The sequence below is a fragment of the Sebastes umbrosus genome, chromosome 2, assembly GCF_015220745.1.
Source record: "Sebastes umbrosus isolate fSebUmb1 chromosome 2, fSebUmb1.pri, whole genome shotgun sequence".
In the NCBI taxonomy this organism is placed as follows: Eukaryota; Metazoa; Chordata; class Actinopteri; order Perciformes; family Sebastidae; genus Sebastes; species Sebastes umbrosus.
In genome coordinates, this window is record NC_051270.1 from 1,253,092 (window position 1) to 1,274,268 (window position 21,177).

The following is a 21,177-nucleotide window of genomic DNA, read 5'->3' on the forward strand; positions in this document are numbered from 1 at the left end:
ACATTTACATACAGAAGAAGCATAGTGAAAACATAAACAAAGAGCTGTGACAAACAGAAAAGGACAACAGAAATGAAAAAAAAAAAATAAAAAACTCACATTTAAAATAAATAAATAAATAAATAATAATAAAAAAGACCACACGAGAGGATGACAATAATTTCACTTAAAAACTTTAAAGATATTGCATACATTCATTGTTTTCACTGCTTTTTTGTTTTGTGTGGAAGAAATTGTTGACAGATATAATTCCATTTCTTTCATAAATACAAAGAATTTAGGCTTTTTTTTGGTAAATTTAAAATTTAATTAATAAGAAAAAAGGCATTACTGTCTTTGTCACTGTAACCATAGCAACCTAATATAATATTGCTATAGTACAGTGAAAAATCTGAGAAAATGTCATTCTAAATGTTGTAGTTGTGTTGGAGAGCTGCAGGTGAGCTGCAGGTGAGCTGCAGGTGCATATAAAGTCCTTAATGTTCTGATTGGTGTGCTGTGGTAAACTGAGAGTAAACTCCGCCCTCCACCTGCCACCTGTGAACAGGAAATGACATCACGTGTTTAGTTTGAGTGTCTAAAGCAGGAGATGAAAATGGGTTTGCTTTTTTTTTATAAGGAGAAATAAAACCTGAGATTGTTTCCTGTGCAGGTTCCTATCAGGCCTCAGGCTGCAGGACAGGAGAGATGACATCATTCAGATCTCTGAACAGGTGAAGTGGAGAGTGGACCAGATGGACAGTTCACAGCCAGAAGATGGTTCAGACACAAACTACCAGCAACCTGCACACCTGTGTGGACTTGTGACAGGACGAGGTGTGAGGACTACAGCTGGAGAGCTCAGGTAGGAATGTGGATAGATAGATAGATAGATAGTAACTTTATTGATCCCAGCATCACAGTTCCATAGTGCAAAAAATGTTATTAAAAAGGCAGTATAAAAGTTAGTAGTGCAAAGTACAAAGTACAAAACAAAATATACCAGATATAAAAATACAAGGAGATAAAGAAGAAAACTGTTAAAAGTGAATATAGTGCAGAAGAGACTGTTAAAAGTGAATATAGTGCCCTAGAGAGGTGTTGTACTGTTTGATGGCTCGGGTCTGTTTGTGGTGCTGAAGTCAAACATGCTGACTCTAAATAACATTATTTTACATCCTTAGATTCATAATTAGACTAAATGATTCGACCTGTAAAGGGCGTTACATTCAAATGGTTCCTGACTGCAACATATAATAGTATATAGTATTTTAAATGACTATTGTTTTGTGGTTAAATTGAATAACTTTTTCCCAACAATCTTTTTAAGCAGCTGAGGTGCTTCATGGTGATATGAAGGGCTCAAAATCAATGTGCTAATGTTTTGTTAACTCCAAAATGTTGACTGTATCACAGTTTATTGTAGTTATACTGTATTTTGCTGATTGAATGTTTAGTTTTTAGTTAATGATTTCATTCTGCCGTCTGCCAGAAGAAGTCATGCTTCTGTTTATTAGTTATTTATTAAAGTGATTTTAATCAGATGTTCTCTGTTCGTCCGCCGGCTGAGGAGAAACTGATTGTTTTGTGGTGAGGATCCAGTAACGTCGTCTTTGTGAGGGAACCTTTTTGACCATTTTCATGAAGTCCTTGAATAAAAACCATATGTGGCACATGTATCCCATGATTCACTCTGCTGAGCCGGGTGCATGCAGATTAAACCAGATAGTGAGCGTTGTGCAGCCGTGGTGGTGGAGGAGTGATTTCTAGTTTGTTTGTTTCAGTGGAACATCTAAGACTTAGAGAAACATTGTCTGAGTACACAAAGTCTCCCTTTCTGTCTTTCATTGGCAGCTTTTACAGCTTGATGATGTCACAAGTTTAGAGTTGTTCACGGTCACATGACTACTGAAATAATACACTATTTGGACAAGTGCTTTTTCTTCCTTTAAAGAGACTGTTTGTAAGAATCAGAAATGTCTTGTTAACAGCTTCACCTGTGTCCGTTAAGTCAACTAAAGTCAGCGTCCTGTTGCTGGCGCTTGTGCTCGCTCTACATAGACATGAAGGAGCATCGCTCAACACAGTGAGGAGACACACGTCAGCTAAAAGCACAATATCACTCTATATTTCAGCTGCTTGGCAGTAATGTTAGCTGACCAGACCAAGGTCTCTCCATGAATCAATGCTGATCCTCGTGTTGGCTTTTCCTGCTTCAGCCTCCCGACCGCGGCCGGAGGGAACAGGGGAGATGCCGGAGTTTTGGTCGGAGACGATAACGTTTCTCTCTGCGGAGCCCCGTCACTTCACAAGACACAGGAAACCTCTGTTGGTCTGGAGGAGCTGCAGCAGTTATTTCTGCACAAATGTCCACTATCACTAGATATTCTCAGAGCTAAACTAACTCTTCTGCAGTGTGGAGTGAGCAGCATGCACGTGAGAGTGGAGAGAGAGAGCGAGAACAAGCGGTGTGTGAGTGAAGGCAAGCAGAGGAGCAGAGTACAGCAGAGACTCCGGTCCTGGAGACCAAAGCTACGGTCTCCCCCGCGTCCTCCGACCGCGGCCAACACTGTTTAACAGACGGGCTTCACTAGATACAACCAAGAGGTTTTGGTGCTTCACTGGAGTTTGTGTTGGAGTCTGAGTCTGAACAGCGTAGACACACGCGAGCGCACATATGCGAGCGACCCGGGTGATTTATGTATATGTGTAAGAAGACAATAACAAAGTACAGTACAGTACTGTGTACAGTAGTCTACCCTCCCTGCTTTTTGGACCTGCAGTGCATGCTGGGGGATTCTCTGTTTAGTTAAGTTTTGTTAATGGAAACTTTATTACTCAAAACAGTCAGTCCTGTACGGTTCAAAAACTCCTGCATACAATGTCATCTTCGCTATTCGCTATGCTTCATGGATTAGCTGTTTCCCTTTGCTTCCAGTCTTTATGCTAAGCTAAGCTAACTGCCTCCCAGCTCTATGTCCACATGAGAGTGGTGATGATCTTCTCATCTAACTCTCGGCATGAAACCCGATATGTGTAACTGTTCCTTTAAGGCTCCAGCCAGCTTTGTGATGAACATGATGTTTGGTGGAGAAGTGGACGGGTGGTTTGGGATCTTGTTCCTAAACCACATGTACACGGTTGTGATTTCCTCTCTGCTCTGAGTGTGAATAGTTGGTGTTGAGAGGAACACGGCACATCTCACACTCTGGTACCGTTGGATGTGTTCTCTGTTGAGCTGCTGTCGGAGGATATGAACCAGAAATAAAAGTCAAACCCTGGAGTTCACACGTCGGCTCGCCCCCCGGGGGAGAACCGGGCTGTTGGGTCTGGCTGCCTGCCAGCACCGTTGCCATGACCGACATCCTCCCGTTCCGGCTTGTAGCCTGGTTGTCATGGTAATGACCGTTTATTTGCAGGGGGCTCTCTGGTCTCCAATATTTCCGGGATGCAGAGACAGCTAGAGGAAGTGAAGGTGAGAGAGAGGAGAGGAGAGGAGAGGAGAGGAGAGGAGAGGAGGAGAGAGGAGAGAGGAGAGAGGAGAGGAGAGGAGAGGAGAGGAGAGGACAGGAGAGGAGAGGAGAGGAGAGAACAGGAGAGGAGAGGAGAGGAGAGGACAGGAGAGTAGAGGAGAGGACAGGAGAGGAGGAGAGAGGAGAGGATGACAGGACCGGAGAGGAGAGGAGAGGAGAGGAGAGGACAGGACCGGAGAGGAGAGGAGAGGAGAGGACAGGAGAGGAGAGGAGAGGAGAGGAGCGGAGAGGACAGGAGAGGAGAGGAGAGGAGAGGAGAGGAGAGGACAGGAGAGGAGAGGAGAGGAGAGGAGAGGACAGGAGAGGAGAGGAGAGGAGAGGAGCTGCCAGACAGACAATTTACTTAACAGGCAGGAAGATGAATCAGGGTCAGTCTCACTTTAATTTCTAAATTGTAAAATCAATATTCTTTAATACATTTGCGCAAATTTCCCAAAAATGTGTTGAAAAATCTTTTATGAAGCTTAAATCAAGAAAATCCTTGCTTCCATTACAGTTGACTTTTATTTATAGCCATTAAAGGAACAGTGTGCAGCATTTATATAATATACATAATATATTATTAATAAGCATGTTTTCTTTAGTGTATAATCACCTGAAACTAGAGTTGTTCCAATACCGATACTGCCCAAAAGTCGATATCGGGTATCGACGAGTATGCCAGACTACATACCAATCCGATACCATCATTTATTAACCCAGAAAGAAATCAACTTGTTTAACCGTAAATCAATTCTTCTTCTTCTTCACTGCTCCGAAGCAGCAGCCTCCACTGTGCTGTCGCCCTGGAGGTATCATGGCTGCCACTGGCAACTACTGTTTTAGAGCAGAGAAGAAGAACTGACTGCAGGTAGTTTGTCACGTGACGATAGCAAACTACAACAGTGCGATGCTAGTGGAGAGTGTAGCGGTAGTCAGAGCGAGGGAAATGTAGTAGTTTAGTAAACAGCTGTTTAATAATAATAATAATAAGTACATGTATTTTTTTATCAGGCAGGTATCGCATCGGTACTTGGTATCAGCCGATAGCGCAAGTTCAGGTATCGGAACATCTCTACCTGAAACTAAGGATTGTTGAGTTTTTGTTACCTTACGCTTCGTCCACACAGGGAACGTCAGGAGCGCGTGGCGGCTGTGTGATTCACGCGTCAGGTGTTCACACCAGCTGCGTTTCTGCTGCTGCTGCTTTCAGCTCTTTCTTTCTACATAGAGTTAGTCTTTTATAATGACCATTTCATTTCATTATAAATGTCATTTATATTTATTTAAGACAGAGAAAGGTTAAGGTTAATAATAGTAATAATCCACAATTAAAACCCCGTACTTTATTCATTCATGGAGCTCTCCAAGTCACTGCATGTTCTACAACACTGTCCGGCACATATTTCAGAATAAAAGCAGGTGCAAGTGTTGATTTAAAAATAAATCTTTACTTTTTTCATCTACGTAACATTTTATACAGATAGAGACATGCAAACTGTAGTAATGTTGCTGATATGATGTCAATATACAGTCAATAGATCACTTTCACTGTCTGTTGTTGCTGTGAACCGCGCGGCTCGCATCAAAAATAGGCGAGACCTCGAATCTCTAGAAGAGACGCAGCTAGCATGCAGCCGAGCCGTGTGTCTCACGCGGGCAGTGTGGCTGCTCTAACCTGTTAACACGGACGCCAACATAATAATAGCCGCCACGCGCTGCTGACGTTCCTGGTGTGGATGAGGCTTAAGAATGTCTTGGTAAGCCAATCAGAGGCAGAATAGGGCAAGTCATGCCTTCGCTATGGGAGGATTTGTAATATCGCAAGACAAACCAAACCCTGGCTGCAGATAGAGCCCTAGTTCTCGCACACGCTCAGCACACGGGAGAAGTTTCAGTCGGTTGCAATCTGCAACCTCACCGCTAGATGCCACCAAATCCTTCCCACTGCTCCTTTAATTCATCCATCCATCCATCCTTTTACCAGGCTGCAGCTGGAGGTGAAGGTGTTTTATTAAACTGCAGCCGGCTCCACTGTATTCCTGCTATTTATAACCAGCTCTGCTGATAATGAAGAGGTGTCGACGCTGAGCCTGAATCTCAGATTCCATCTCTAAAATCCACTGGATGTGCACTTTGAGGGAGATCTCTGCTCTGCTGGCCTGAGGTGACAGACATGACAAAGAGAACCACAGGAGCTCATCCACCTGTCTTGTCGGGGAGCGCTTGCTTGGTGTCCTTAGAATAAACGCCCTCCTCCTCCTCCTCCTCCTCCTCCTCCCCCTCCTCCTCCCCCTCCCCTTCCTCCCAGCTCGCTCCTGTGTGTGATGAGATGAGCTGAGCTGCTCGGAGGCGCGCTGACTGTCTGTCGCCTCATATTGAGTTTCAGCGCGGCAGCAGTCGGGTTTCTCTCCGGGAGATCAGGTTGTAAAGTCCCTCCCTCGGTGCTCTCCTCGGTGCTCTCCTCCTGCACATCACTCCTACACAGATCCGGACTTCTCACTGGAAGTTTCCCTCCTGGCAGAGCTGGACCACCGGCGGCATGGAGCCACATTAGGGGGGGACAGTATAACAGAGAGGAAGAGGAGAGGAAGAGGAGAGGAGGAAAGCAGGACGAAGGGAATAAAACAGGAACCAGGACGACGTCCAAGGTAAGCGCTCAGCTTTTCTTACTTTTTCACCCTCACAAAGCCGATCCTGCAGCTTGTCCTGTAAGAATAGTATGATAGTGCACTAGTGGACTTCTGACAGACACCTGGAAGTGACTTCATCCACCTGGGCGCACTTTTCTGTCTGTTGTTTCTTCCAGAGATGAACCTCTGTTACCTCCAGGTGGAGGTCTAGTTTGACCTGCAGCATCCTGTTGGATAAAAGCTGAACTAACCTCCAATGACAGCTCTGTACCACTTGGTACCTTTTTATTTAGGTAATGCAATTAATTAATGCATGGTTATTAAACACGTTTTCTTTATATATTAAATTATAAACCATTTATAAGAACAGCTTTGCCAGTTGCTCAACAATCTCTCTGGCTGGTGAGCATTAATAAAGTAATTAATAAAGTAATGAATAAAGTAATGAATAAAGTCATTATTAAAGTCATTAATAAAGTCATTAATAAATTCATTACTGGCTGATGAGTCTCACCATAATAAACCAGTGGATCCCAAGCTAGGAGGAGCACGTGACTGACCTGGTGGGAAGATGTGAAATGTGGAGTGAAATTAAAAGTTATTTAGATGCAAATATAACAAATAATTAATTACTAATTGCTGCATTACATCTACAGTCAAAATGTACCTGAATCATAACTGACAAAGATTAAGAGTGAAGTTTGGTCAAAGTGTAACTTCATGTTGGCTCCTCTTTAGTTTCCTTCAGTATGTTTGCTGGTTGCTGAAAACTATTTTAAAGGTCCCATATCGTGCTCATTTTCAGGTTCATACTTGTATTTTGTTTTTTCTACTAGAACATGTTTACATGCTGTAATGTTAAAAAAAACCCAGAAATTTTCCTCATACTGTCTACCTGGGTATACCTGTATTCACCTTTCTGTCTGAAACGCTCCGTTTTTGTGCATTTCAATGGACTTGCAACAGAATTGCGTTGCTAGGCAACGGTGTGGGTCCATGTTTACTTCCTGTCAGCTGATGTTATTTACATACACTGCAACAGGAAATAAACTGGGACGCATTTAGAACGTTTAAAACCGTGTAATGGTCTAAGTATCGTATAGTTGTGACATCACAAATGGACAGAAATCCCAGCAGCTTGTTCCAAATGCACAATTTCTGAATACGAGCTGTGTGTGTTTTTTCTCCGTTTATTGAGCGTTTTGATAGTTTAACAGTATTTTTATAGCACTTAAAGCTGCTTTATAATGTAAAAGACCTGAAAATCCCGTGTGAGACGAAGGGGACATGACAAAGAAAGTTTGGGAACCAAATAAACGATCAATTCTACAAATGTCAGTAAAGTCTTTAACCGGGGTCTCAGGTTTCTCACTTTGTGATGAGCTGAAAGCTACAATTAATCTAATTAGAAATATTAAGTCATGAATAAAGAGTTTTTATAATAGTCCATCAAGTCTTAAGTTGTGAATAGTTAATTGATTGTTAATTAATAGATTTTGCAGAGCTAAAACATCACTTGGGACTCTGGTGATCAATACTCTCCATTACTGTTTGTCATTTTATAGACTAAACTATTAGCTGATTAATTGAGAAAATGGTCGGCAGATCAAACTAATGGTTACCTGCAGCTCTACTCTGCAGCACTTTTCAAGAAGTCATGTGGTCATTCGGTTCATTGATGAGCTGGTGACAAAGAGGATAAACAACAGCCAAGGAGATTGTTTTTTACTATCTGACGTGTGTCTCCTCACTGTGTTGAGCGATGCTCGTTCATGTCTATGTAGAGCGAGCACAAGTGCGAGCCCGATGCTGACTTTCGTTGACTTAACGGCCACAGGTGTCGCTGTTAACAAGCATTTCTGATTCTTACAAACAGACCCTTTAAACTTTAAAGTTCTTATTGATAACATTTTTACGTAGACAAATATGAAAAAATAATAATACATCCACAGAGCCTTTAGAAAGGTGCTGAATAGAAGTATGGCTTTTCCTGAAAAAAAATATTCTGATTGTGAATTAATCATTCAAATGTTGGTAAGAAGCTCTGAGATATATGTACGGAGAGATTTGTAGACAATTAGAAGGAGGGTGATGTGGTCTTGTTTTGTTCTCGTTAATAACAGCCAGCAGCGTTTATGAATTAGTTGTAAACAGGAAGTGGTAGCCTGAGAAATGCTGAGGTAGAGGAGTTACAGTACTAGATCAGAGGGTGATAGCAATGCCACCGTAACTAGTTGAATTAGTTGGGATTTCGCCGTTTTAAATGCCGGTGTGACAGAGCCTAACAAACCTACAGCTTCCTGTGTTTGCTCGCCCCGTTATCATTACTTCATCATGTTTCTTTGCACCGTGCAGACGTCTCCCTCCCGTCTCTCACTCACTCTCACTATGTGATGTCTCGCCTTATGTCTCTCCACTCATTCATAAAAATGTTGCATGTGACCGTTGTTGTCGTCTTAAATTGTGTTCTTATTAACATGTTGTGTTGCATCACAACTCACCTCGTCCCAAAGTTACCGCTCAGGTGTGTTTTTAAAGTGACTCAGAGAGTCTGTTTGTCTACTTCCAGCCACAATAAGAGCTTAGCACCTGTTCCATTAAAGGTCTCACCTTGTTGAGCATCATTAGGTTGGTTGAAGGACTTTTTATAAGTCCAGTTCACACTATCACAGATTCTTTTCTGGAGCACACTGAGACTTGTTTTATTACTAAGTAAATGAGTTTTCTCTCTAAGGTCACTGTTTCATTTGGTTTGAGTTAGATTGCCTTGAGTTTCCAGTTTCAAGGCTTTCTCTTCACTTGAACTGATTATTTATAATGATAATGATGCTGGTGATGAAGAAGTCCTTTTGGCTGCAGCTCGTGATTATTTATATAATCATTCTCAATTAATCTCTCAATACTTTTTTAATTGATCGATAAATCGTTGAGTCCAAAAAATTTCAGAAAATAGTGATAAAATTGCTGATAATGAGGTCCTGAAGTTCAAGGTGATGTCCTTATAATTGCATATTTTGTCAAACCAACAGCATTTATTAGGGATGCACCGATACCACTTTTTTCAGACCGAGTACAAGTACAAGTATTTACATTTGGGTGCTCACCGATACCGAGTACCGATACGAGTACTTCTCTGTGCCAAAAGACCCTCGTTAACAGCCAGCTGGAGGGTGTGAGTGACACACGGCAGGCTGGGGAGTCCCGCATACGAGGCGGTGCGCCGCGACCAGCTCTAGGTCGGCTTGGAAAGGCTCTGGGCGAAGGTGCTTCCCGGGGCCGTGGACAAAGTGTCACCGGGGCGGACTGTCCTCAATGTGCACCAACCGCCTCGTGCCCCCAGGGCGGGGCTCGGCCCACGAAAAAGGCTCTAGGGGTCAGAGGGTGCAAGCAAAACCCCGTGGCACAATGAAAGTGAGGGCTGGCGCGCGCCGGCTGAGGTGGGATCCCGGCCCAAAGATTTAAATAAATAAATAAATAATAGTAAAGAACGTACACATTGACAGTAATAATATTTATAGGATAAATCCCAAACTACAGATAAAAAAGATGATAAACTTTCCATCAAATGCTTCAAACAAGATGCGTTCAGTTGTGTCATAAGTACCGAAGCACCATGCACAAAACTAAAACTCCCTCCACCGGTGAGTTCAGCATCTCTGTAGATGGAGCTCCTTTTGGCTCAGGGAGGTAAATTCTGCATGTCAACAAATCTTCCGATTATTTGATTTGAAAGGAAAGACAGAATAGATGACTGTGAGCTGCCCTGATGTTTCAGAACAATTCTAATATGTGATAGAGAGAAGTCAGACTCAGAGCAGAGAGGAGTTTCTTTTCAGAAATAGCCTGGACCCGGTGACGGGGGTTTAATGAAACCTTATCATTTCAGCCGCTGCTCCTCTCATCCGTCACATCCAATCTGAGCAGCTGAGGAATGGCATTTACTGTCGGCTAATTTATCGAAATGTCAGGTGTAAGCTCTATAGGTGGGTGGACCGTCTCATCCACCTAGAGATGTTTAATTAATGCTCGACGCTTTTACAGCCTGCACCTGCTACCTTCCCCTCGGTGTTACAGTATGTGCGTCGTGCGTCACGCCACATAAAAAGAAGATTTTCCAGGAATATTAGCCGTGCATTTCCTCCCTCCAGACTCCTTTTTGTTTACCGGACGGACACTGCACTGGCAGATTCATGCTCAGTTGAACTGCTCAGTTCACTGATGTGGAAATGGTCTTCTGAACGGGGTCAGGGGTCAGGGGAGTTATTCCTCAGCTGTTTTCTGTTCCTCTCTTCCAATTTGTTCCACTTCCGAATGACGGTGTATTTCAGTATTTGTATGACAGTTTTCTGTATGAATGTATTCTAAACTACTTCCTTGCTTTCTGCAGCTGAAAGTGGTCAGCTCAGTGGGAGACGGTCAGTTTATAAAACCAGTCACCTGGTAACCGAAAGATTTCATTCAGAGTCTCATCTTTGGTTGACTTGGGCACCATAAGGCTTCTTTGTCATTGCTATCACTCTGAACAGTTCTAACAGTGCTGTTGATATTCAGCACTTTGCATTTGGAGAGGAGTTTGATGTCATGTTCTTACTCCTGTGGATAGCTGGCTAAATGTAGACTATGAGATGGATGTGGAGGCACAGCGAGGACCGTGTGAACTGTGACTGGTGAGATCGGGCTGTTTGTGTTTCGTCTTACTAGTTTGTGATGCTGGTGAAGATTGTTATTTGTTGAAGTGAATGAAAGAGTTGCATATGATTACTGTGGTTCCCTCCCATCACAGTAGATTGTTGGATGTACCAGGTACCAACCCTGTCTCGTAAAAATCACCGTAACATACAACTAATCTGCAGAAGCAAATCCGTTTTGTAGGAAATGTGATGTCACCATGATTACGTTATTTAATAGTATAAAGAGGAAATGTACATATTGGTAGTATCTAGGGATGCACCGATACGATACCGATACCAGTATCGGGTATTACTGTGCTCATGTACTCGTACTTGCAAAACGGCTCCGATACAACGGCACCGATACCACTTTACGGCAAAGTGACGTTAACCTCTTGTCACCATCTTTCCAGCTCCCCGACGGAGCGGGCGAGACGAGCCGGCGCGCGCCGGTTCCACTTTCATTGCGCCACGGGGTTTTGCTTGCACCCTCTGACTCGCGTGTGCGTTAGACTCCTTGGTCCGTGTTTCAAGACGGGTGGGTTGCCGACATCGCTGCAGACCCATTGGCGCCTTTTACGTGGGCCGAGCCCCGCCCTGGGGGGCACGAAGCGGTTGGAGCGCACTGAGGACAGTCCGCCCCGGTGACACATTGTCCACAGCCGCGGAGCCACCTAGAGCCGGTCGCGGCACCAGACTACATTCACAAAAACAGTAATCATACCTCTCAGAACACAGGAGTTGTTGGTCTAACGTTGCATCCATCGGTTAGTTAGTTTGTGTTGTTGTGTGACTTTCTGATCTGAACTAACGTGGCGTCCACAGCAGTACGTTGCTCAGCCCTATAAGGAAAGACTTTCGTTCAATATTTTTAAAGGTCAATGCTGACTTTAAGCATGATATTGGTATGTGTTGCCTTTTTCAATATTTAACCAAAACCACCATCTCTAAGCCCGCACATATTAGACACATATCAGACACATGGTGACATGTTGTCATTGTGAGTGAAGGGTAGAGGCCAGATTGATTTCACACCCGCATGCCCATCCATTGAAATTAGAGCATGAAAGATCATGCTCATTCTCTGTGACGGAGTCATTGAAAGTCAGTCTGGGAAATGTAGGAAGTACCCCAGGAAGGTCCACCTATACAGTTTATCATCATAAAGATGAACGTACGAATATCAGACAGAAAAAAGAAAATAGAAAACCTGCCGACGCCTCGTCCGGTACAAATTCACCCTTAAATCTCCGGAGAGCGCCGCCCTTTTCCTGCTCCTCTTTTATCTCCGCTCTGACACACAGGACCAGGGAGGGGCGACAGGAAGTGTGTGAGAGAGAAGGAGAAAGAGAAAGAGAGACAGCTTTGGATTCTGTCATCAACAGTGATCAAAGTCAAACTTGGGACATCTGAGTCCAAATCACTCCATCAGCCCTGAAGGGCTCAAACACTGAGTGAAGGAGGGAGGTAGAGATGGAGGACAGGCTCTGACGGAGAGATAGCAAACAGAGGATGGGAGGGAGGAGGATGAGGTGGATGACAATCTGTTGTGCTTCCAAACTTTCTCATCTCTCTTCCTTCTCCCTCCTCTCTTCCCTCTGTTGTATTTTACCTCTCCTCTCTCTGTTCGCCCACCCTGCCTGTCTGTGGCCTCCTCCTGCTGTGACTCGCATCTGCTGGGGAAAAGAGCAGATCTATAGTCTTGGCAGGGAGTCCCCCAGCATGCCCGGCGCCTTCTCACAAGGGGATGTGTGACGTAGAGCGGTGCAGCAGAGGAAGGATATATCCGCTTTTGGTATTGAGCTTCATACCTGTGTTCTTTACTCCAGAAAGCAGCTGGCCTTTACCCAATGAGTGCTCTCTTCTTTGAAAAATGGAGTCAGGTGGCTGGATCTGACTTTGGTTCAGTCTGGTTCTGGTCATTAAAGAAAGGTTTTCAAGTCCGTTTTAATACTTGCATGCGTCATGTATGCTGAAAGACTCATTGGTCGCTGTAATGATTCCTTCTCTCCATACTGGCTGCAAAGTTATCCCTTGAAAAAGTCTGAGCAGAGTTCCCTGCTCCTCAGAGCAGAGAGTTCCCTCAGCTCTGAGGAGCTGTTTTGCTCTTGTAGCTCGTATTTTTGCCTGTACGGCACATTCAGTGTCTGATGCTGTCTCACCGCTCTCATCAACCTCGTCTCCAGCTGCAGACAGCTGTTTTTCAGCAAACCCACTGACACAGTTAGCAACTAGTAGGTGAGGATCGTGGGACATCTAGCAGCTAAAGAGCCCCCCCGTTGCTCTTACTGTACCAGTCTTTGCTTCGGGCCAGGCGGTGGATTGTACGGCCCACTAGCTGCACGGCAGCGTCGGGTATCAGCGGGTGAAGCCAGGTCTCCGTTATTAACATCACGCAGCAGTCCCTGACGGACTTGTTAGCTGCCTTCTGTAGCTCCAATTCGTCCACTTTGTGAACGATGGATCTGGCGTTAGAGAGAAAGATGCTTGGGAGCGGTGGTTTGTGTGGCTGCTTCTTTAGCCTAGCCAGCAGCCCCTTTCAAAGTAGCTTGTAGTAAATTAGTACGTAAACTAACTAAATTATGTACTTAAATAATTAACATATAAACACGTCACTAACGTAACTTCAAAACGACTCAACAATTTGGGACACAAACACACAACGTCTCCTGGTTGGAAGTTGAAAGTCTGTTGGACTCATCCACCATCAGCAGTCTCTCTTATTCTACGTCACCAGCTCTGAGCGTCGCATGTTCACACGGATGTCTTTACATTGCAGTCAATGCAGACTAGATGGCGAGAAATGACACGCCAAAGCATGAACGGCGTTCTTATTGTGCACGGAATGACTTACAAATTGCCATTAGGTGAGACCGGGCTGGTGAAATACGTGAATGCTCCAGCTTTTATCTACTATTGAGAAGCAGTTATTGGATTCAAATACATTAAATGGTAATTGCTGAAAAGATGTCAGCCATAATTTGCATAAAAAATAAGGTATGATATCAGGATAGTCATAGGTAACGTACGCTAAATTTAAATGTGAGTTTGGTTCAAGTGTCTCATTGTCATCATTAAATAAAAAGAACATTATATCCATTTGTCATGCTCCTCAGTGACACATTTGACAGGTTAATGTGCAGCTTTTTTAAATTTCTACATGTACACCATCAATATTAATATACCTCTTTAATCTTTGATCGGAGTTATGCAATGAGTGAGATATGAAGAGCTGTTATTGTGCAGCGCGTTGATAATCTCTCCTTCCTGCTGCAAATGTAACTGTTTAACTTATTGATGTAAATCAGAGCATTCGCTCTGGTTCCTGTTGCTTAGCGTGCTCACAGCCAGCTGTGTGTTGGTCATATCTGTGTGTGTGTGTATAAAGGTCTTGCCTCTAGATGCATTTCCCAGCATGCTCTATTTTCCCTCCAGTTTCACCAATCACAAACCACACGGGACACCTAGGTCACAAAACCATGAAATCCTCGCTTGATTATAAATACGTCTCCACACGAAATGCTTGGAAGCGGTGAAACGGGTATGCGGTCGCCATGGATACCTACTATATCATGAGCTCCATTACCGGGAAGCCCGTTTGGTGCCCTCATGACGAGCTGCTGGTTCGATAGTAAACTTGTGCGCCTCCAATATGCTGCTTTTGTTTTGCATAACTTTGCCTTCATCTCTTGTGATGAAGAACTCACTGATGACAGATCAGCTGTCAATCAAACAGCACTATGATGATGTGTTTTCAAAGAAACAGAGCAGAGATCTGCAAGTAGTGGGCGCACTTTCCTTTGTTCAGACACTGTAGGTGTCCATGCTGCTGTAAGCTGGTTTTTAACACTAGGAACATCACCAGGAGGAGTACTAATCTGTAATATAAGTCATTATAAAACATTGTGTAATGTCTTCAGTGCCTCTGGAGGAGCTGAGTTACCAACCATGTCAGACTAGCTCGTTATGAAGGAGGTTAAATAACGCTCCAAACTTACGCTAAATTTTGGTGAGGAAAAACTGGCATGTCCATTTTCAAAGAGGTTCCTTGACCTCTGACCTCCAGATCAGTGAATGTAAATGGGTTCTATGGGTACCCACGAGTCTCCCCTTTACAGACATGCCCACTTTATGATAATCACATGCAGTTTGGGGCAAGTCATAGTCAAGTCAGCACACTGACACACTGACAGCTGTTGTTGCCTGTTGGGCTGCAGTTTGCCATGTTATGATTGGAGCATATTTTTAGTTAAAACACTATTAATTGCCAGACTAGACAGACAAAGATACAATCACATATCCGCCTATGTCATATCAGGAAAAAAACAGAAAGGAATAGCCAAACTGGATGTCACGCAGTAGGGATTTCGGCTAATGATTTCTTGTGGTGGTTGTCATTTTTATTGTTATTATTTTAAATTATTATATTTTGTATTCATTATTTATTAATTTTGTATTATTTATTTGTATTATTATTATTATAATTTTTTTTAATTATTATTATTATTATTATTATTATTTAATTATTATTTAATTTTGGTATATTTGTGAGTCTGTTTGTAGATGTTACTTTTTTTGTTTGTGATAACATTTCTAAAAATAAATTAAAAAAATAATATAACGAAATATTAAAAAAACACTATTAATTTGCAGATTATGTCTTAAAATGACACGTCTTGTGCCTGTAGTCAATGAAAATCTTTAAATAATACTCTCACACTCTATAACAGTCTTGTTATATCTAGTTTGTCTGAGAGTTTAGATGATTCTGCAAATCAAATTTAACTTTGAAAGCGTTTTTTTCTGTGCTGTGTATTTATATTTCATTTCCCTGAAGAGGAAGAGGAAGGCCTTGCATTTGTTGCCAAGAACTCCTCCCGTTCAGACAGTAAACAAGGACTTCTCAGGGCCACTTGAGAAACACTTGGAGCCACTTCTCTATATAATAAATCTACTCAGTTAATGAGTGTGTCACAGTATTGTGCTTGTCCTTAAATGGAGAAAAAATGAATTGAAGAAATGGTTCACCACGGCAGGATTCTGCTCACGTAGGATTTATATTGAAATGTGAGAGATTTTTACACTAATTTGTGAACGCAAATATTCTTTGGTTGTGACTCTGTTTGGCGTGGTGCTGCTTTGTTGACCCCGTAAACCGCAACACACATCAGATATCACAATGGATTTAAGACAAAAATTAAGATTTTTATTTTCATAAATAACTGTATTTATTATAATATGAATAAATAATTTGTCCCCGATATTGTTGGCTTAAAAGTGTTCACTACAATTTACACTTTTATTAACATATAAGTTAATAAGGCCGGGCAGATGAAAAATGTGAGAAAGAGAGTTACAGAGGTGAAAAGTGTATTTTTTTTTTTTATTAATTAATTTGTTCATATGTTAAACTCAATGCAGAAAATGAGGAAAGGTACCGGCATTTTTTTTTAAATTATTATTTATACATTTTTTTCTTTAGAGGGCGGCCAGCGCCCCCCAGAAAGTGGCACCATAGGCAACCGCCTATATGGCCCATGCCTTAAGCTGTCCCTGAGTGTTCCCTTGAAAAAAAACACCCAATAAAGGGCTGTTTACATATTTGTCACAATTTTGTTTCCGGAAGTACAACTCGGAAACTGTTTCACTTAGGAACTTCAAATTCAGCATGATGGTTGACAGTGTGGTGTAGTTGTGCCTTTTGGGGGTTAGAAGTCCAGGGTGCCCAAAATTTTATAAATTTTGACCAATAACTGTGATTGTTTTCGACTTCAATTTCGTTTCCGGAGTACAACTGAGAAACTGTTTCACTTAGGAACTTCAAATTTGGTATGATGGTTGACATTGTGGTCTAGTTGTGCCTTTTGGGGATTTGAAAAAGGCAAAACCTTTGGCCCTACTTTAGTAGGGGTCAAGCAGTGAGCGGGGGTATGTGAGCCATTCTCGCGTTTGCTTTGTTTTTACGGTGGATGCTGCTTAAATTAGGTTTCGATAAAAGAAACTTGTGACTCAGCTGTAGCTGTCTATCTGTGTCTGTGTTTGCCTCGACATCATTTCTCATTGTCATATATCAGGATGCCTTGTCATGTGTCATCACTTACATAATAACATAAATATAAACATCATGGAGTGATTTGTGAATGCCTTATAATTGGGTAAAGGTGGAGGGAATTATGTTTTAGTTGCTCACAGCACTGAAATATTTAACATCTCTTTCCAGAAACAGTGTCTCCATTACATCATTTTACATTACATTACATCATAGGAGCCATTTCCTTGGTAGATGGTTCCAATTGTATATATATACAGTGTATATATATAGTATGTTTGTTGTCTTCTCAATGTCAACTGAGCGCCGCCTCCTGACACCCAAATCACGCTCTGTTGGAGCTCAGCTCTGGTGGGCTCGTGGCCAATTTAACCTCAGGGTGCAACCCAATCCCACTACCTTATATACAGTAGTGGAACTCCCACACTATGTTCAATATGTTTGAAATGACGGCTGCTGACCTTCAACCTCATATTGATTGATTGAATTTATATCCAGTGTAATGGAGTGCCGAGCTAACACAACACAAATGTGTCTGGAAGTCAATGTTTTTAGTCAATGGGTTTTTAGTTAGATGCCTGAAATAAGGTCTGTGGTGAACACAAGCTGAAGAGATTTAAAAATGTTGGTCTACGATATATAAGTAAGGGATAATGTACAGTGAGCCGTTCATTGTTGTGAAATAAACCCTGACGGGTCTTGCATCGCCCTGAAGGGGCTTATTTCACAACATTTACCCGCTAGCTGTGCATTATCTCGCTTATTACACGGCTACTTACTGAAGAAATCAATAATTTGACTCTGCCAGAGTCCGACACAAGGACTGCGTCCATAGCAACGGTCTGCTATTCTCGTTATCTTCTTGACCGTAGAACACCGTGATTGACCAATCAGAATCGAGTATTCAACAAATAATAAAATACATCAGTAAATAACCCACTCGTGAATTTTGAAGCTCTTATACGTCTTAAATAAAGCGGTTGCTAACAAATGAGACTACTAAACGTCATCACGCCGACTCGTTGTGTATACTCACGCTCATGCGAACGTGGTGTAGTTAGTTTATAGCCTAATGTTAGCTTTTTACTTCTTGTGATTGCATTCACACTTAAAAATCATAAGTGGTGTTCATTTGTGTAGATTATTAGATTATTAAGTATCAAAAACGTGTGTTTGCCACAGAGCTTATTTTCTGCAATAATCCAAAACCAAATGGAACAATCCCATTGTTTTTTTTGTCGCTTTTTGCTAACTTCTATTCTTCCTGAATAGAGTTTACCGATGTTTATTACACGGCTGTGTTGAATACTCGATTCATTCTGATTGGTCAATCACGGCGTTCTGCGGTCTGTTATTTCTTTAACAGACCGTTGCTATGGGCGCAGCTCTGATGTCGGACTCTGGCGGACTGTTTTTGTGAACAGCTAGCGGGTCATTGTTGTGAAAGAATCCCCTTGTAAAAACAAATACATAATGTGAACATATGTGAGATGGTGGATCCAGGAGGATGTCAAGCAGCTCCCCGGCGTCGCCAGATAGATAGAGCCAGAGCAACACGACCTCCTCTCGATGCCATACACGTAGAGCCAGAGCAACACGACCTCCTCTCCACGCCAACCAGATAGAGCCCGAGCAACACGACTTCCTCTCCACGCCAGATAGGTAGAGCCAGAGCAACACGACCACCTCTCCACGCCAGATAGGTAGAGCCAGAGCAGAGCAACACGACCACCTCTCCACGCCAGATAGGTAGAGCCAGAGCAGAGCAACACGACCACCTCTCCACGCCAGATAGGTAGAGCCAGAGCAGAGCAACATGACCACCTCTCCACGCCGAATAGACAGAACCAGAGCAACACGACCTCCTCTCCACCATGGAACCTAGAGGGCGCCGGGGGATTCTTTCACAACAATGACCGGCTCGCTGTACATTATCCCTTACATATACGTGGAAAACACCGTCGATCTGTATTATTCATTTTGCAAACCTCTGCTTTGCTCCTCATCATTCAGCTTCTGCTCCGTCAGTTCTCCCTCTAAAACCTCATATCTGAGTCACATATACAGTATGTACTGTATGTTACACAGACACACTCAGTGATGGAGTGGTGTGTCTCGGTGCCTCAAGATTACAAAGATGATATAGTCCACAGTGGAAAAGAGTGGAACTGCTGATTTTTATTCCATCTTTGATCTCCAGCTGTTTACTTGTTTGTTTACCCCCTCCTCCTCCTCCTCCTCTTCCTCCTCCTCCTCCTTTTCCCCGCCCATCCTCTGAGATTTGACTGTGTGCGCAGGCAGTTGCATCAACAGCAAAGATTACTGTGTAATCAGGTTCTAGTGAACATAAATGTTGAATGCAGTTATGGTAAAGGAAGGTTTCATCTATTATGAACTAGCTCTAATTCTAGGTCAGAACCTCCGTGTGTTCCTTTACATGGTGTAAGTTATTGTGTCTTATAAGAGCTGTCATAACCACAAACACGTGTTAAACCTAGAAATAGTAATATTTCTCGACATTGGGAATTTCCTCCCGCAGCAGAAAGCATCACACAATATATAAAATAACCAGTGGCATGAATCAAAATTTACAAAGGATACCCCCCTCTCCTACTCCTACCCACTCTTTAGTTCCTCCACAGAGAGAGAGGAGTGGGGAGGAGAACTGTTGTGGGTGGATGGGTTGTGATGTGATTAATGCCGATGCTTTGTGTTTAACATGTTGCATAATCATAAATTAGATTTGCATGTAACAAGCACTCTCTCTCATTCAGTTTAGAAGTCTTAGATAAGATAAACCATATTCTATATATGTCATGTTTAAGCATGGAGTTTGTAAAACACATGTAGGCTGCACCAGAAATACATTTTTAGTAACTCTCTCATGTGGTGCTGGAGGTCTGTACTTCTCACTGTAAATATCAAATATTAAAGCTGATAATATTTCAACATTATGTTGAAAGCTCCAGTGATTTAATTTACCGTAGACATCTCTGTTTCCTCCCTCCCACCCCCCCTCTCTTCTTCTTCTTCTTCTTCTTCTTCTCTCCTCCCCTCTCAGGGAGCCTGGGTGCTACAGTGGAACCTCCTCCTTCTGAGAGCTTTTCTCCTCTGGATGTTATGGCTGAAATGGTACGTAGGCTGAAAACCTATAGTGGATATTAAAGGGGGGATGAATAACAGGCAGGAGAGACGTGAGTGTGTGAGTGTGCATGCTTTCTTTTTTCCGTATGTTTCACCTGAAGCTGGCCTGCTTTAGGATGAGATAGAATTATAAAGCTGGAGAGAGGACTGTCCTTTTATGAAGAGGACATCTCACCTGTGATGGATTTAGGTCAGGGGTTACCTTTTTGTCATGGTGAATTCTATGGAAAACAGTGTTTGTAGGAAGAAAATGTAGAAAAAAACACCAAAAAAGAGGATGTCTGTTTCTTTATAGATAGTTCATCACATCCAGTAAATCTAATATTCCTTCAACAACCCAGTTTACAGAAAAAAATGTTGTACGTTCCTGCAAACTACGGATGCGTTAAATATCGATGTTTCTGAACCCCCTAATTGTTTTCATGAATACGTCTCATATCAACCTCGTATCACGCTTGCGGAAACGCACAATGCCACGTGGTTAACGCTGTGAAACGATTGGTTAGGTTTAGGCAATAAAGCTACTTGGTTAAAGTTAGACAAAACATCATGGTTTGTGTTAAAATAATAACGTACCAAATTAACGTAAAAATGTAAGTACCGTAAATAAACAACAATCGCCTTTAGAAGACTTTCTTGCGTAACATTACGTAACACGCGTAATAACATTACGTAAAACAAGTTTACGTAAAACAAGTTTACATATAGCAAGGTCACATATAACAACGTTGCATGAAACAACGATGCGTGAAACAACGATGCGTGAAACAACGATGCATGAAACAACGATGCGTGAAAAAACGATGCGTCAAACAACGATGCGTGAAACAATGATGCATGAAACGACGATGTGTGAAACAACATGATGTGAAACAAAGTCATATAAAACAACGCCATGTAAAACAACATCACGTAAAACAACGTCACATAAAACAATGTCACGTAAAACAACGTCACGTAAAACAACGTCACGTAAAACAACGTCACGTAAAACGTTACGTTAAACAACGCTACGTGAAACAACATTTCATGAAATGTTTAGTGAGATGTTGCAATGCATCAAAGGATTAAATCAAACAGTTATGTTATTTTAGAAAAATATGAGAAATATCGCGATTTGGATATATCGTATATCACAACACAGCCTAAAAATATCTAAATATTATTTATAAGCCATATTGCCCAGCCCT

The 21,177-nt window shown here is 42.3% G+C and overlaps 1 protein-coding gene across 4 annotated transcripts in view; it reads left to right on the forward strand.

Moving 5' to 3' along the window:
* The first annotated feature begins 5,035 nt into the window (after window positions 1–5,035).
* The window catches only part of LOC119503463 (SH3 and multiple ankyrin repeat domains protein 2-like), a 236,632-nt gene continuing 220,490 nt past the window's right edge, over window positions 5,036–21,177 (forward strand). For all 4 annotated transcript variants that reach the window (XM_037795273.1, XM_037795280.1, XM_037795288.1 and 1 more), the window contains exons 1-2: window positions 5,036–6,142; window positions 19,905–19,975. In XM_037795273.1, the coding sequence (XP_037651201.1) occupies window positions 19,964–19,975 (12 nt within the window). In that variant the 5' untranslated portion in view covers window positions 5,036–6,142; window positions 19,905–19,963. The remainder of the gene's footprint in view (window positions 6,143–19,904; window positions 19,976–21,177) is intronic.